Source organism: Cuculus canorus, chromosome 19 (assembly GCF_017976375.1).
Source record: "Cuculus canorus isolate bCucCan1 chromosome 19, bCucCan1.pri, whole genome shotgun sequence".
Taxonomy (NCBI): Eukaryota; Metazoa; Chordata; class Aves; order Cuculiformes; family Cuculidae; genus Cuculus; species Cuculus canorus.
The window spans coordinates 11811116-11822371 of NC_071419.1; the positions used below are offsets into that span (position 1 = coordinate 11811116).

General features: G+C 59.5%; 2 protein-coding genes across 3 annotated transcripts in view; one reads left to right on the forward strand and one right to left on the reverse strand.

The window, feature by feature from the left end:
• The window catches only part of LOC104059135 (ectonucleoside triphosphate diphosphohydrolase 8-like), a 138223-nt gene that overhangs the window by 17369 nt on the left and 109598 nt on the right, over positions 1 to 11256 (forward strand). The window lies entirely within an intron of this gene.
• On the reverse strand, positions 88 to 9577 carry LOC104059103 (ectonucleoside triphosphate diphosphohydrolase 8). Of its 2 annotated transcripts, none has more exons than XM_054084186.1 (10): positions 9463 to 9577; positions 8037 to 8174; positions 7250 to 7367; positions 6423 to 6573; positions 4864 to 5023; positions 3901 to 4131; positions 2660 to 2923; positions 2188 to 2298; positions 1829 to 1966; positions 88 to 319 (listed from the first exon to the last, which is right to left on the reverse strand). In XM_054084186.1, exons 2-10 carry the CDS (start codon positions 8154 to 8156, stop codon positions 308 to 310), a joined length of 1305 nt encoding a protein of 434 aa, XP_053940161.1. In that variant the 5' UTR covers positions 8157 to 8174; positions 9463 to 9577; the 3' UTR covers positions 88 to 307. The 2 variants fall into 2 exon arrangements, with proteins under 2 accessions (XP_053940161.1, XP_053940160.1); XM_054084185.1 differs by lacking the exon at positions 88 to 319 and adding an exon at positions 805 to 1300.

Consider the following 11256-nt stretch of genomic DNA (forward strand, 5'->3'; position numbering starts at 1 on the left):
AAAGACAGAGAGTGGGGAAAGGCCGTGACTTTGCTCCCGGACAATTACAACTTTATTGTTTTTGTCTCCCAAGTAAGAGCTGGTGATGACGATAGGAACTCTGGCGAAAGTAAACACCACTCAATGCTACAGGTGATGCCCTTGGAGACCTTGTGGTGTCTTCCAGACCTCAAAGAGGAGCCAGCAGGGCACAAGGCATTTTCCTGCAGAGAGCTGGGGTGTCTCACCTCACGCACCCAGTGGCTGCCAGCAGGACTCTCCAAAAACTTAAGGGGGACCCTGGGAGCTGCCCCTGTCATACCCCAAATCACTCCGTGTGCTGGAAAGAGAAGGTGAGATGTCTCCCAGGCACAGACAGGGCTTGCAGCTGGAGCCTCGTGAAGGAGAGCAGGGGGGCTACTGCCATCCCTGGCCTCATAGGGCTTCCCAGTCCTGGGCAAAGGACGAGTCCCATCTACCACATCATCTTCTCCCTGTAGCCCCAGTTCCACTGCCTCTCTGGCTGGAATGGAGTTGAATTGAATTGAATTGAACTGAATTTCAGTTGGAGGGGACCTACAGTGATCATCCAATCCAACTGTTTGAACATTTCAGGGCTGATCAAAAGTTAAGGTCTAAAACACCAACAGGTTTGAGTCATCAACCATCTCTCTGAGAAGTCTGTTCCAGTGTTTGACCATGCCCTTGGTGGCCACGGAGGCTCTTTTCCTGGGATGGGGCAGGATGCATCTGCCCCATGTCCTGTCTTCTCCACCTCTCCCCCTCCCTCCCCCTCCCTCTCTTCACCCCCCATCTCAGCCACCCCACATCACCTTGGTCCCCATGCCCCCAGCACTGAGCCCCTGCCCCACGTGGCCAAATCCTCTCTCCTAGAGCATCTCCAACCAGCAGCAACGGGGAAAGAAAACCAGACAGCACTCAGGGACAGGGAGGATATTTTAAAGCCTGGGCTGGTTCCAGCTCACCAGGCCAGGACACAGGTGCCCTCCATGACCAGTTCACAGCTCCTGGACGTGTTGGGGTGATTCCCCACTCTTGCAGCTCCTCGTACAAGCACATCAGGAGGATTAAGTGGCTTTGGCCAATACTGCTAGAGGCTCTCATAACCAGAGGAGTTTTTCCAGCAGCACATGACTGTGAGCAGGCAGAAGATGAGGATAAGCATAACGGCCAGTAAAACTGTGGCTGCTACCCAGTTACTTCTCTGAAGCCCTACAACCCTCTGGGGAGTCTCTGAGGGAATCATGTTGGTGAGGTTGAGCATGTAGCCCAGTGTCCAGCCCACGTCTACGTCAGCGACCTGTGCAGACAGAGAAGGGATGTGAAAGAGGGATGTGAAAGAGGGATGTGAAAGGCTGCAAAGTTCCAGGCAAGCTGGAGAGCCAGAGCAGACCTTTGCTCAGCACCCCCGGGTCCTGCTGCTCCACAGCCACCGTATCTGTGCATGCCTTGGGCTACAGAAACCCCATTAGTGAGACAAGGTTGGGGAGAGCATAAATGGCCCTGGACAGATGTCCTAGCAGGGCTCAAGAGCTTCTGAATCCGTCCTTCTCCCTGCCCTGGGCACGGGCAGGGGAGCGTGCTGCCCCCTGACCCCTAATGGAGTCCTCATCCCTGGAAGTGCTTAAAAGATGGGCAGATGAAGAGCATAGGGATCTGGTTTAGTAGTGGGCAGGTATGGTTGGGCTTGATGATGTCAAAAGGTCTTTTCCAACCTGGTGATTCTATAATTCTATGAATTCCCCACTCAGGCAGGGCAGGACTAGGCGGGCACAAGCCGTTTCATGGCACAAAGTGTGGAAGGTGGGGGTCTGGGAAACTGCCCTACCTGCCGGATGAAGTGGATGTTAAGCCATGTCATGTTGTCGAATTTGTAGCCTTGCAGGAGAAGGGTGAGGGCGTAGGAACTGGCTGCACAGGCATCACGCAGGTGGGTCCTGTTAGCGATGGGGAACTCCTCCTGCACCTGCCGAGGTGGAAGAAGCACAGGGGCTGCCAGCTCAGACCAGGGCTGGGTGCACCCACACTGTTGGGGAAGAGCCCACAGCGCAGCTGGGAGCAAAGACCCAGGAATGTCTGGGCTTGGGGAGCAGAAGGACCTGGGAAGCAGAAGATGGGCTCCAGATGAGCCCTTAGGCTGCCCAGATGAAACCTGGGCAGGGCTGGCATCTCCTAGTGCGATCTCACCTCCTTCCAGGTGCTGTTGCAGAACTGCCTTATGGTGGCATTGACCAAGGAGAGGGGCTGCCCTCCAGTAAGGTTCAGAAAGTGAAGGCTGTGATAGAGCCCCGAGAAGGCCTACGGGTGTTCAAGACCAAAGGTAGAGGTTAGTGAAGCAGCCAGGCCACTGCCACCCCACACACCTCCCTCAGGGCGCTCTGCAGGGGTCCCGAAGGCCACCTCTCCGCAGGGTGATGCCTGCTGACCCACACGAAGGGAGCCCAGGGACCATTCCCCACACTGAGGCTGGTGGTCAGGGTCTGCCTGGCACCCTGAGGAGCACCCTGCACATCCCTGTGTGCCGGGCACATCCCAGCTTTCAGGGATGGCACTACCCAGACTTTTCTCCTCCGGCGGTTTTCCTGTGGTCTTGGCCAGCCTCCAGTGCCCCCACACTCCCCCACCCATCACCACATCCACAGGTTCGGAGGCTCCTTACGAAGAATTGGCCCCACACGGGCGGCTGATAAACCCCGTTGAACCCACACGTCCCGTTGGCCCCACAGCTGAAGTTGAAGAGTTTCTGGATGGCCGAGCTGCACGCTGCTGGGTCGCCCGTCCCCGTCACCATGAGGACCTGCGCAGGGCTGGGTGTGCTCGGTGCACGGACACAGGGACTGTCGTAGAGCTCTGCCGTGGTGATGTTCTCCTGGTACCCCTTGGGATAGCAGGGGTGTGATATCTGCTGGGGGGACGGGCTGCCCTGGAGAGAGCGGGAGCCGTTAGCATTGCCCTGGCACTGAGGATGAGGATGGAAAGGAGAGAAACAGCCCACTAACTGTTCCCACACCCAGATGCAGGACATTAACATGCTGGACCCACCACCTATGGGGTCCCATCCATGGGATGTGGGCACAGAATCACGTGGACAAGCATGGCACGGCCACGCTGTGGTCACGGATCAGCTACGGTGAGAGTTGCATGCTCCAGGCATTGGCAGTTCACACCCTATGCTGAGCATGGACCTATTTTGTCCCTGCTCTTCCTTCACACGGTCACCAGAGCCAGGGGAGAGCCAAAACTGAGAAGCAAACCCAAAATGGACACTGTTTTCTCTTTGCAATGTCCTCTGGACATGGTGTTTTGCCACATCCAACCAGCACAAGCTGGTGTTGAGCCCTCATCCCACAGCCAAGCTATGGACAAGGGTCCCCCTGAGCAGCAACACCGTCCTCCTTCACTCTCCCATGCCCAGTACCTGCTGCTGAAGACCAGCATGTTCAGTTTTCTACCTATACACCAATTTATTCACTACGATACCGGTGCTAAAAAATGTCACTGGGTCTTCCCCAACCTCCTCCCTCCTCCTGAGCTGTGTCCTTCAACCCCCTGTGGCTGAGGCTGGGCTGACACAGCCCCTCCATAAGGATGGGGATGGAGATCTGGTGGGAAAGATGGTTCTGAGATACAGCTCCTGGATAACCACCATCCTGGCAGTGTCTGCAGTCAGGCACCTTGCTTTGAGGTATCCATCTCCATCTCGGCTCATCCTGCCCTGCTGTTGGGACACCCCTAGGATGGCTCTGACCATGGTGAACCAGTTGTATCCACCATCCTCACTGGGGTTTGCACAAAGGCACCGAGCCCCGCAGCTGTCACACCCAGCGAGTGCTGCCTGCCCAGCTCGGTGAGATGATGTCTCAGCCAGCAGCAGAGGAGCACATGGCTGGAGGTGCTTACCTGGTGTAAGGAGGCCAGCAGCAGCTTCAGGGCCTGCATCTGCCCGTAACAGAGGTAACTGTGGGTGTAAATGGAGTAGTTGGTCCCATAGAGCCTGAAGAGAGCTCTTGTGCTGCCATCATCTATGGTGGTCCCAGGAAGGAACGTGATCTGGGCTGAAGCGCCACCAAGGTCCAGAGCTCCAACCACATCTTCTGCTGGCAGGTGGGTCCATGTACCTGTGAAGGACCGCTGCCCAGCACCAGGAGTCACCCACAGGGACCCAGCAGAGGCCACCACAGGGGTGGCAGCTTCCCAGCCCAGACCATGGCACAGCAGGAACAGGGCACCCCCCCTGCCTATACTTTCCATGTCCTGGCCCCCCGTTTAGACCTTTCTTGCCTACACCCTTCTCAACCCACATCAGCCTCCCTGTAGCACTGAGGTCTGGCCCTGGGCTGCTGCACAGATGGGATCCAGATGCTTTAAGGAGGGAAAGAGCGACACCTTCATCTGGGGGCTGAAATCGCTGCATCCCTCTGACATCAAAATCAACCCATAAATAAGGGGAGAGCACAGGGCCGGGCAGAGCTGGATGCAAAGACCCTTGATTGTGCTCATCACATCGGTGGAGACGAATCTTCACTTCACAACCACAGGCTGCGTTTATTTGGGTGACTGCTGCCTAAAACTGCATTTTTCTCTCCTCTGGCAATAAAGAAACCTGGCTGTAGCTGAGGCAGGGGGAATCATAGAATCATGGAATCACTAGGTTGGAAGGGACCCACTGGGTCATTAAGTCCAGCCATTCCCAACACTCCCTAAACTCCTTTCAGGTAGTTGTAGAGAGCAATAAGGTCTCCCCTCAGCCTCCTCTTCTCCAGGCTAAACAACCCCAGCTCTCTCAGGCGCTCCTCGTAACACTTGTTCTCCAGCCCCCAACTACACTGCTCTTCCCCCTCTGCCCACACCCCCAGACTGCACCTTGACGAGGGTCTCCAGAAGGTAGTTGACGGTGACCCAACCAAAGGAGCCCTCCTCGTTGCCCGTCAGGATCTGAGCTCCGCGGAAGTCCACAGGGTACTCGCCAATGACCTTGGCAACCTCAGCAAAGACCTGCTCGGCCTTGGTGCTGTTCTGCACCCTGCCCAGGGGAGGAGAAAAACACAAGCGCTGGAGGACGCGATGCCTGGGAACCTTCCAGCGCAGGGATAACGGCAAGAGGCAGCCGTGCGCTGCCACGGAGCGGGGCTGCTCAGAGACACGGCAAAGCCACCAAACACCTCAAAATGAGCGTTGGGAGTCTCCATAAAAATGCTGCCTGTGGGCTCTGCCTGGGCTTGTGGGAGGGTCGACACGAGGTGGCCAAGGAGGCTCATCCACCTCTGGGGCTGCTGCCAGGCTGGGGCTGCTCTGGGCTGGGGGTTCCCTGGGGGCATGGTAAGTAGCTCTCTTGGACAGCCCGGCAGAGAGCAGACAGGGATGCTCTGTCCCAGTCCCTTGTGCCTCCAGTCCTCCCTAATCACAAACCCCTATCCCCCAGCTCCCCACAATCTCAGCCCCCTGTGACCCCAGTCCACTGTGCCTCCAGTCCCCCATGCCCTCAGCCCTCCATAACCCCAGTCCCCCATAACCTCAGTCCCCCATGCCCCAAGTCCCCTGTTCCCCTAGCCCCGCACAACCCCAGGCCCTTGTGCCTGCATCTCCATGTGCCCCATCTCCCCATGTCCCCAGTCCCCTGTGGCTCCAACTCCCCATAACCCCAATCCCCCTTGCCTGCAACTCCCCATAACCCCAGTCCCCTGTGTTCCCAGCTCCCCATGTCCCCAGTCCTCTGTGCCCCCAGTCCCCCATAACCCCAGCTCCCCATGCCCCCAGCTCCCCATAACCTCAGTCCCCTGTGCCCCATTCTCCCCATAACCCCACTCCCCTGTGCCCCCAGCTCCCCATAACCTCAGTCCCCTGTGCCTCATTCTCCCCATGTCCCCAGTCCCCCATAACCCCAGCCCCCTGTGCCCCCAGCTCCCCATAACCCCAGTCCTTTGTGCCCCCAGTCCCCTGTGCCCTCAGTCCCCCCAGCTCCCCATAACCCCATTCCCCGTGCCTCCAGCTCCCCATAACCCCAGTCCTCCATAACCCGAAGCCCCCCATAACCCCAGTCCCCATAACCTCAGTCCCCCATAACCCCAGCCCCCATAACCCCAGGTCCCCCTAACCCCAGTCCCCTGTGTTCCAAGCTCCCCATGCCCCCAGCTCCCTATAACCCCACTCCCCTGTGCCCCCAGCTCCCCATAACCCCAGTCCTTTGTGCCCCCAGTCCCCTGTGCCCTCAGTCCCCCCAGTCCCCCATAACCCCAGTCCCCATAACCCCAGTCCCCTGTGCTCCCAGTCCCCCGTACCCCCAGTCCCCCGTACCCCCTGCCCCCGTGCCCCCAGCTCCCCGTGCCCCCAGCCCCCTGTCCCAGCCCCCCGCACCAGCTGCGATGCACAGACACACGGTGGGGAAGGGGTCGGAGGCTCTGGGCTCCGCGCGCTGCTGCTACCTCAGCAGCCGCATGCCCGCTGTGGCCCCCAGGTAGGTGGGCGTCTCCGGCTGCTGCTTTGCCGGGATGATCTTCATGGCCTTGTCCAGGCAGGGCTTCAGGCTGGCTCCAGCCCCAGCGGGGTCGTCTGCGTAGCTGGAGATGCCGGGACCTGCAAGAGGGCATTCTGTGATGGAGCGAGCTCAGTGGCACCCAGGGGGGATATGGCAGCAGGGGATATGCCCATCTCTTCCCCCGGCCCACGGAGCTCTCAAGAGGTCCTTGGCCAGACCCGGGTGGCCCAGGGACAGCCCAGAGCCGTGCTGTGGTTGGACCTGCACAGGTACCACAAAGGGAGTTGCTGACCCAAAGGGCAGTCAGGAACCCCACACAAAATCCAGCAGAAACCCCACAATGTTTAGCGACTTCTGGGTTTAGGAGGCCCCATGGGAACATGAAGCTGCATGGTATGGAAGCAGCTGCGAGGAGATGCTGTGGGAAGCAGATCCAAGGATCCAAGCGGAGAAGCAGCACGGGAGAAGGAGCAAACTGTGCATCCAGCATCCCAAGCTGTGATTTGATGCACAACCAGGGGCTGCAGGACTGGGCTGACACCGGGAACAGTGTGACCGGGGGCCACATTCCTTACCCACCTCTGGAACACCCAACTACTGTAGGGCTCCCTAAGGTGCAAACTATCCCCTCTAACACTTCGTCTCTTCCACCAGGCTGCATTCCTTTGGCCCATCCCAGGCTCAGAAGCTCAAGTCTCCAGTGATGCTGCGAGAGTGCAGGACAGTGACCCAGGAGCCTGGGCGAGAGGGATGGGCACATCGCAGCACACTCACCGGACACGGTGCAGGCTTCCACCTGGGAGACGATGCCAGTGCCATTCTCCTTGTCCGCAGGCCACCGGTAGATGTAGAGAGCTGTGTGCGTGGAGCCGGCGTCAAACACCAGACCGTACTGGGGGAGGCAGAGGGGACACAGGGTCACAGCACTCTCAAGGCTGCAACAAGTGCCACGGGGCTTTCAGAGAGCTTCCGCTCCTGCTTCCCGTGCGTGCATGCAAGCAGCACGGGTTTGCACATCCAATCTCCCTTTAGCAGCCCCGCTCCATCTCTAATCCCCTTGATTTAGCTGTTCAAGAGCATTACAGCTCAGCGAGAGATGCAGCTCAGCAGGGTGGTCTGCGGAGCAGGGAGACATCCTGGCAAGTCCCAAAGGGCGCAGGCTGCCCAGGCTGCTCCCAGACCTTCAGGAGTGGCAAAGCTCATAAACCCTGACTTCTTTTTTAACAGTGTGCGAAAGCCAGCAGAAACCACGAGGAGACAGAGAGATGTAAACCTACCACATGCTCTGGATATCTGAAAACAAAGAGGACAGGCTTGGGGTGGAAAAAGGAGCAGCTCCAGGAGAAGGGCTGCTCTTCTCCCTCCCTTCCTCAACAAAGAGCCAGGATTGTGGTTTAAGGGGGTTGTTGATCTGCCCAGTGCTACCTTGATTAGGTCAAGCCCTGAAAAGTTTAGAGGAAGGTTCCCAAGCAGAGAGGAAGGCAGGGCTGGTGGAAGGGTGAGAGGTGGAAAGCGGCTGGTGGTCATTCCTGGGCTCACCTAGGGCCCACTAGGCACCTACTTTGTTCCTTGTAGGCAGGGCAGCATCCTTCACTGCGGTCAGGACCAGGAGGAAGGCAGCCACCCCGAGTACTCCCAGCACAGCCACCGAGCTCCAGCCCGCTGCCCTGAGCAGCCACATTTGCACCACCGCGTTGGGCTGTGGGGAAGGATGGTCTTTGCAAGGGCAGCCCAACCCACCTGCTCCTGCTCTGTATCCCTAGCTCCTCCTGGGATCCCCTTCTCCCGGAAACTTGGGAAGCATGTGAGGGGAGCATGTCCCCTCACTGACCCCTGGGACACAAAGCAGTCACATGCAGAGACCAGGAATCACCCCATGGCTGGTGGCAAAGTAACACTTGGGAAGAGCAGGGCTCAACCACATCCCCTCAGTGACCCCTGGGACATGGAGCAGCCTCATACGGAGACCAGGAATCTCCCGATGGCTGGTGGCAAAGCAACACTTGGAATGAACCAGGCTGAGCCACGTCTCCTCAATGACCCCCACGGACACGGAGCAGCCTGGTGCAGAGACCAGGAATCTGCCCATGGCTGGTGGCAAAGCAACCTTGGCTTGGGACAACCCCAGCTCAACCATATCCCCTCAATGACCCCCATGGACACGGAGCAGCTGGGAGCGGAGACCAGGAATGGCTGGTGGCAAAGCAATGCCTGGGAACAGCAGGATTCAACCGCACCCCCTCAATGACCCCTGGGACATGGAGCAGCTGGGTGCAGCGAGCAGGAATCTGCCCATGGGACATCTGCAGCTCAAGCACATCCCCTCAATGACCCCCTGGACATGGAGCAGCTGGGAGCGGAAACTAGGAATGGTTGGTGGCAAAGCAATGCTTGGGAAGAGCAGGACTCAACCACAAACCCTCAGTGACCCCTCGGACATGGAGCAGCCACATATGGAGACCAGGAATCTGCCCCATGGCTGGTGGCAAAGCAACACTTGGAATGAACCAGGCTGAGCCACGTCTCCTCAATGACCCCCACGGACACGGAGCAGCTGGGAGCAGAGATCAAGAATCTGCCCATGGCTGGTGGCAAAGCAACACTTGGGACAACCCCGGCTCAACCACATCCCCTCAATGACCCCTACGGACACGGAGCAGCTGGGAGCAGAAACCAGGAATGGCTGGTGGCAAAGCAATGCCTGGGAAGAGCAGGATTCAACCACACCCCCTCAGTGACCCCTGGGACATGGAGCAGCTGGGTGCAGCGAGCAGGAATCTGCCCATGGGACATCTGCAGCTCAAGCACATCCCCCCAATGACCCCCCTGGACACGGAGCCGCTGGGAGCGGAGACCGGGAACCTGCCTATGACTGGTGGCAAAGCAACGCTTGGGAAGAGCAGGGCTGAAACGCCTTTCCGTCCCGGGACAGGGCAGTGCGAAGGCTCCCAGCGGCCCGGCTGCAGCCCCGGCTGCGCCCCCCGTACCTGCGCAGGGCAGAGCCCGTGTCCCCCGCTCGGCCCGAGCAGCGCCGCCCCCCCCAGCGCCGCGGGCGAAGCGAAAGAGGCACCGGAGCCGCGCGGATGTCCGCGTTCCTGCGGCAGCGGGGCGGGGGCGGGGGCAGCTCCGAGTGCCTGAGAACCTGCCTGCAGCTCTCTGTGCCTGTGGCCCTGCCTGCAGCCCTGCCTGCAGCTCTCTGTGCCTGTGGCCCTGCCTGCAGCCCTGCCTGCAGCTCTCTGTGCCTGTAACCCTGCCTGCAGCCCTGCCTGCAGCTCTGTGCCTGTAATCTTGCCTGCAACCCTGCAGCTCCGTGTGCCTGTAACCCTGCCTGTAACCCTGCCTGCAGCTCCATGTGCCTGTGACCCTGCCTGCAGCCCTGTCTGCAGCCCTGTGTGCCTGTAACCCTGCCTGCAGCTCTCTGTGCCTGTAATCCTGCCTGTAACCCTGCCTGCAGCCCTGCCTGCAGCTCTCTGTGCCTGTAACCCTGCCTGTAACCCTGCCTGCAGCCCTGCCTGCAGCTCTCTGTGCCTGTAACCCTGCCTGCAGCCCTGCTTGCAGCCCTGTGTGCCTGTAACCCCTGCCTGCAGCACCATGTGCCTGCAGCCCTGCCTGCAGGTCCAAGTGTCCCCTGCCTGCGGCTTCATGTGCCTGCAATCCTGCCTGCACCCCTGTCTGCAGCTCCATGTGCCCGCAAGCCCTGCCTGCAGCTCGGGGTGTCCCCTGCCTGCAGCTCGGAGTGTCCTCTGCCTGCTGCTCTGTGTGCCTGCACCCAGCTTTGCACTCCTGCCTGCAGGTCTGTGTGCCTGCAGCCCTGCCTGCAACCCCACCTGCTCCCCTGCCTGCATCCCCGTCAGCATCCCTGTCTGCCTTTCTGCCTGCCCTTCTGCCTGTGCCCCTGCCTGCACCCCCGCCTGCATCCATATCTGCATCCGCACCTGCATCCCTGTCTGCACCTCTGCCTGTACTGCCCCAAGGGACAGGAGCCTGACTGTGGGGATGGGTTCTGAGTGTGGGGACAGGTTCCTGTCTGTGGGGACAAATGGGTCCCTGGATGTGGAGTAAGAAGATTTTCTGACCTTTGGGATGGGTCCCTGGCTGTGGATGTGGGTCCCTGGGTGTAGGGATGTGTCCGTGGGTACAGAAATGGATGAGACCCTGGACATCGGGAATGAGACCCTGGACATCCTAGGCTGCAGGAATGAGTCCGTGGCTGTGGGGATGGGTCCCTGGCTGTGAGGATGGATCCCTGGCTGTGGGATCAGGTCCCTGACCAGAGGGTAAGGTCCTTGGCCGTGGAGATAAAAGGCTCGTTGGCTGTGTGGATGAGTTCCTGACCATTTAGATGGGTCCCCAGCCATGAGGACAGGTCTGCAACTGCCAGGTCCCTCCTGTTTCTGTCCTGGCACCTCTGCCAGCCTGGCTCTGCATGCCATGGGACAGTGTGGGGCACAGCAGAGCCAGGTGACAGCCAGGGGGTTGGGCAGCAGGCTTGGCCCATGCTCCACCTTGCAGTGGGTTTATGCAGCAGGTCTGTAGCAGGGATGTCTGTGGGGCTCCCAGACCTCAAGTGCTGCCTTCGGTGGGTCTCCCAGAGTTGCAGAGGTACCAGCTGGGCTCATCTTGAGCTCCATGGGCAGCTGCAGGCACTCCCATAGGTGGAGGTCTCCTAGGCTGACCCTGTCCTCCAGCAGCGAAGTGGTTAATGGCAGCCGCTATTCCCACCCCAGCTGCCTCCTGGACAAGCTCTCCTGGGCAGGTTGCTGGTCTGGGGCCAAGGGGAG

What these genes read in the sequence shown, in the direction of transcription:
- LOC104059103 (XM_054084185.1), bottom strand. Translation starts at nt 8,156, where the DNA reads ATGTGGCTGCTCAGGGCAGCGGGCTGGAGCTCGGTGGCTGTGCTGGGA. An exon ending in TTCTGGAGACCCTCGTCAAG is followed by an intron (nt 4,132 to 4,863) that starts GTGCAGTCTGGG and finishes GGTGCTGGGCAG; the next exon opens with CGGTCCTTCACAGGTACATG. An exon ending in CCGTGTGGGGCCAATTCTTC is followed by an intron (nt 2,299 to 2,659) that starts GTAAGGAGCCTC and finishes GAACACCCGTAG; the next exon opens with GCCTTCTCGGGGCTCTATCA.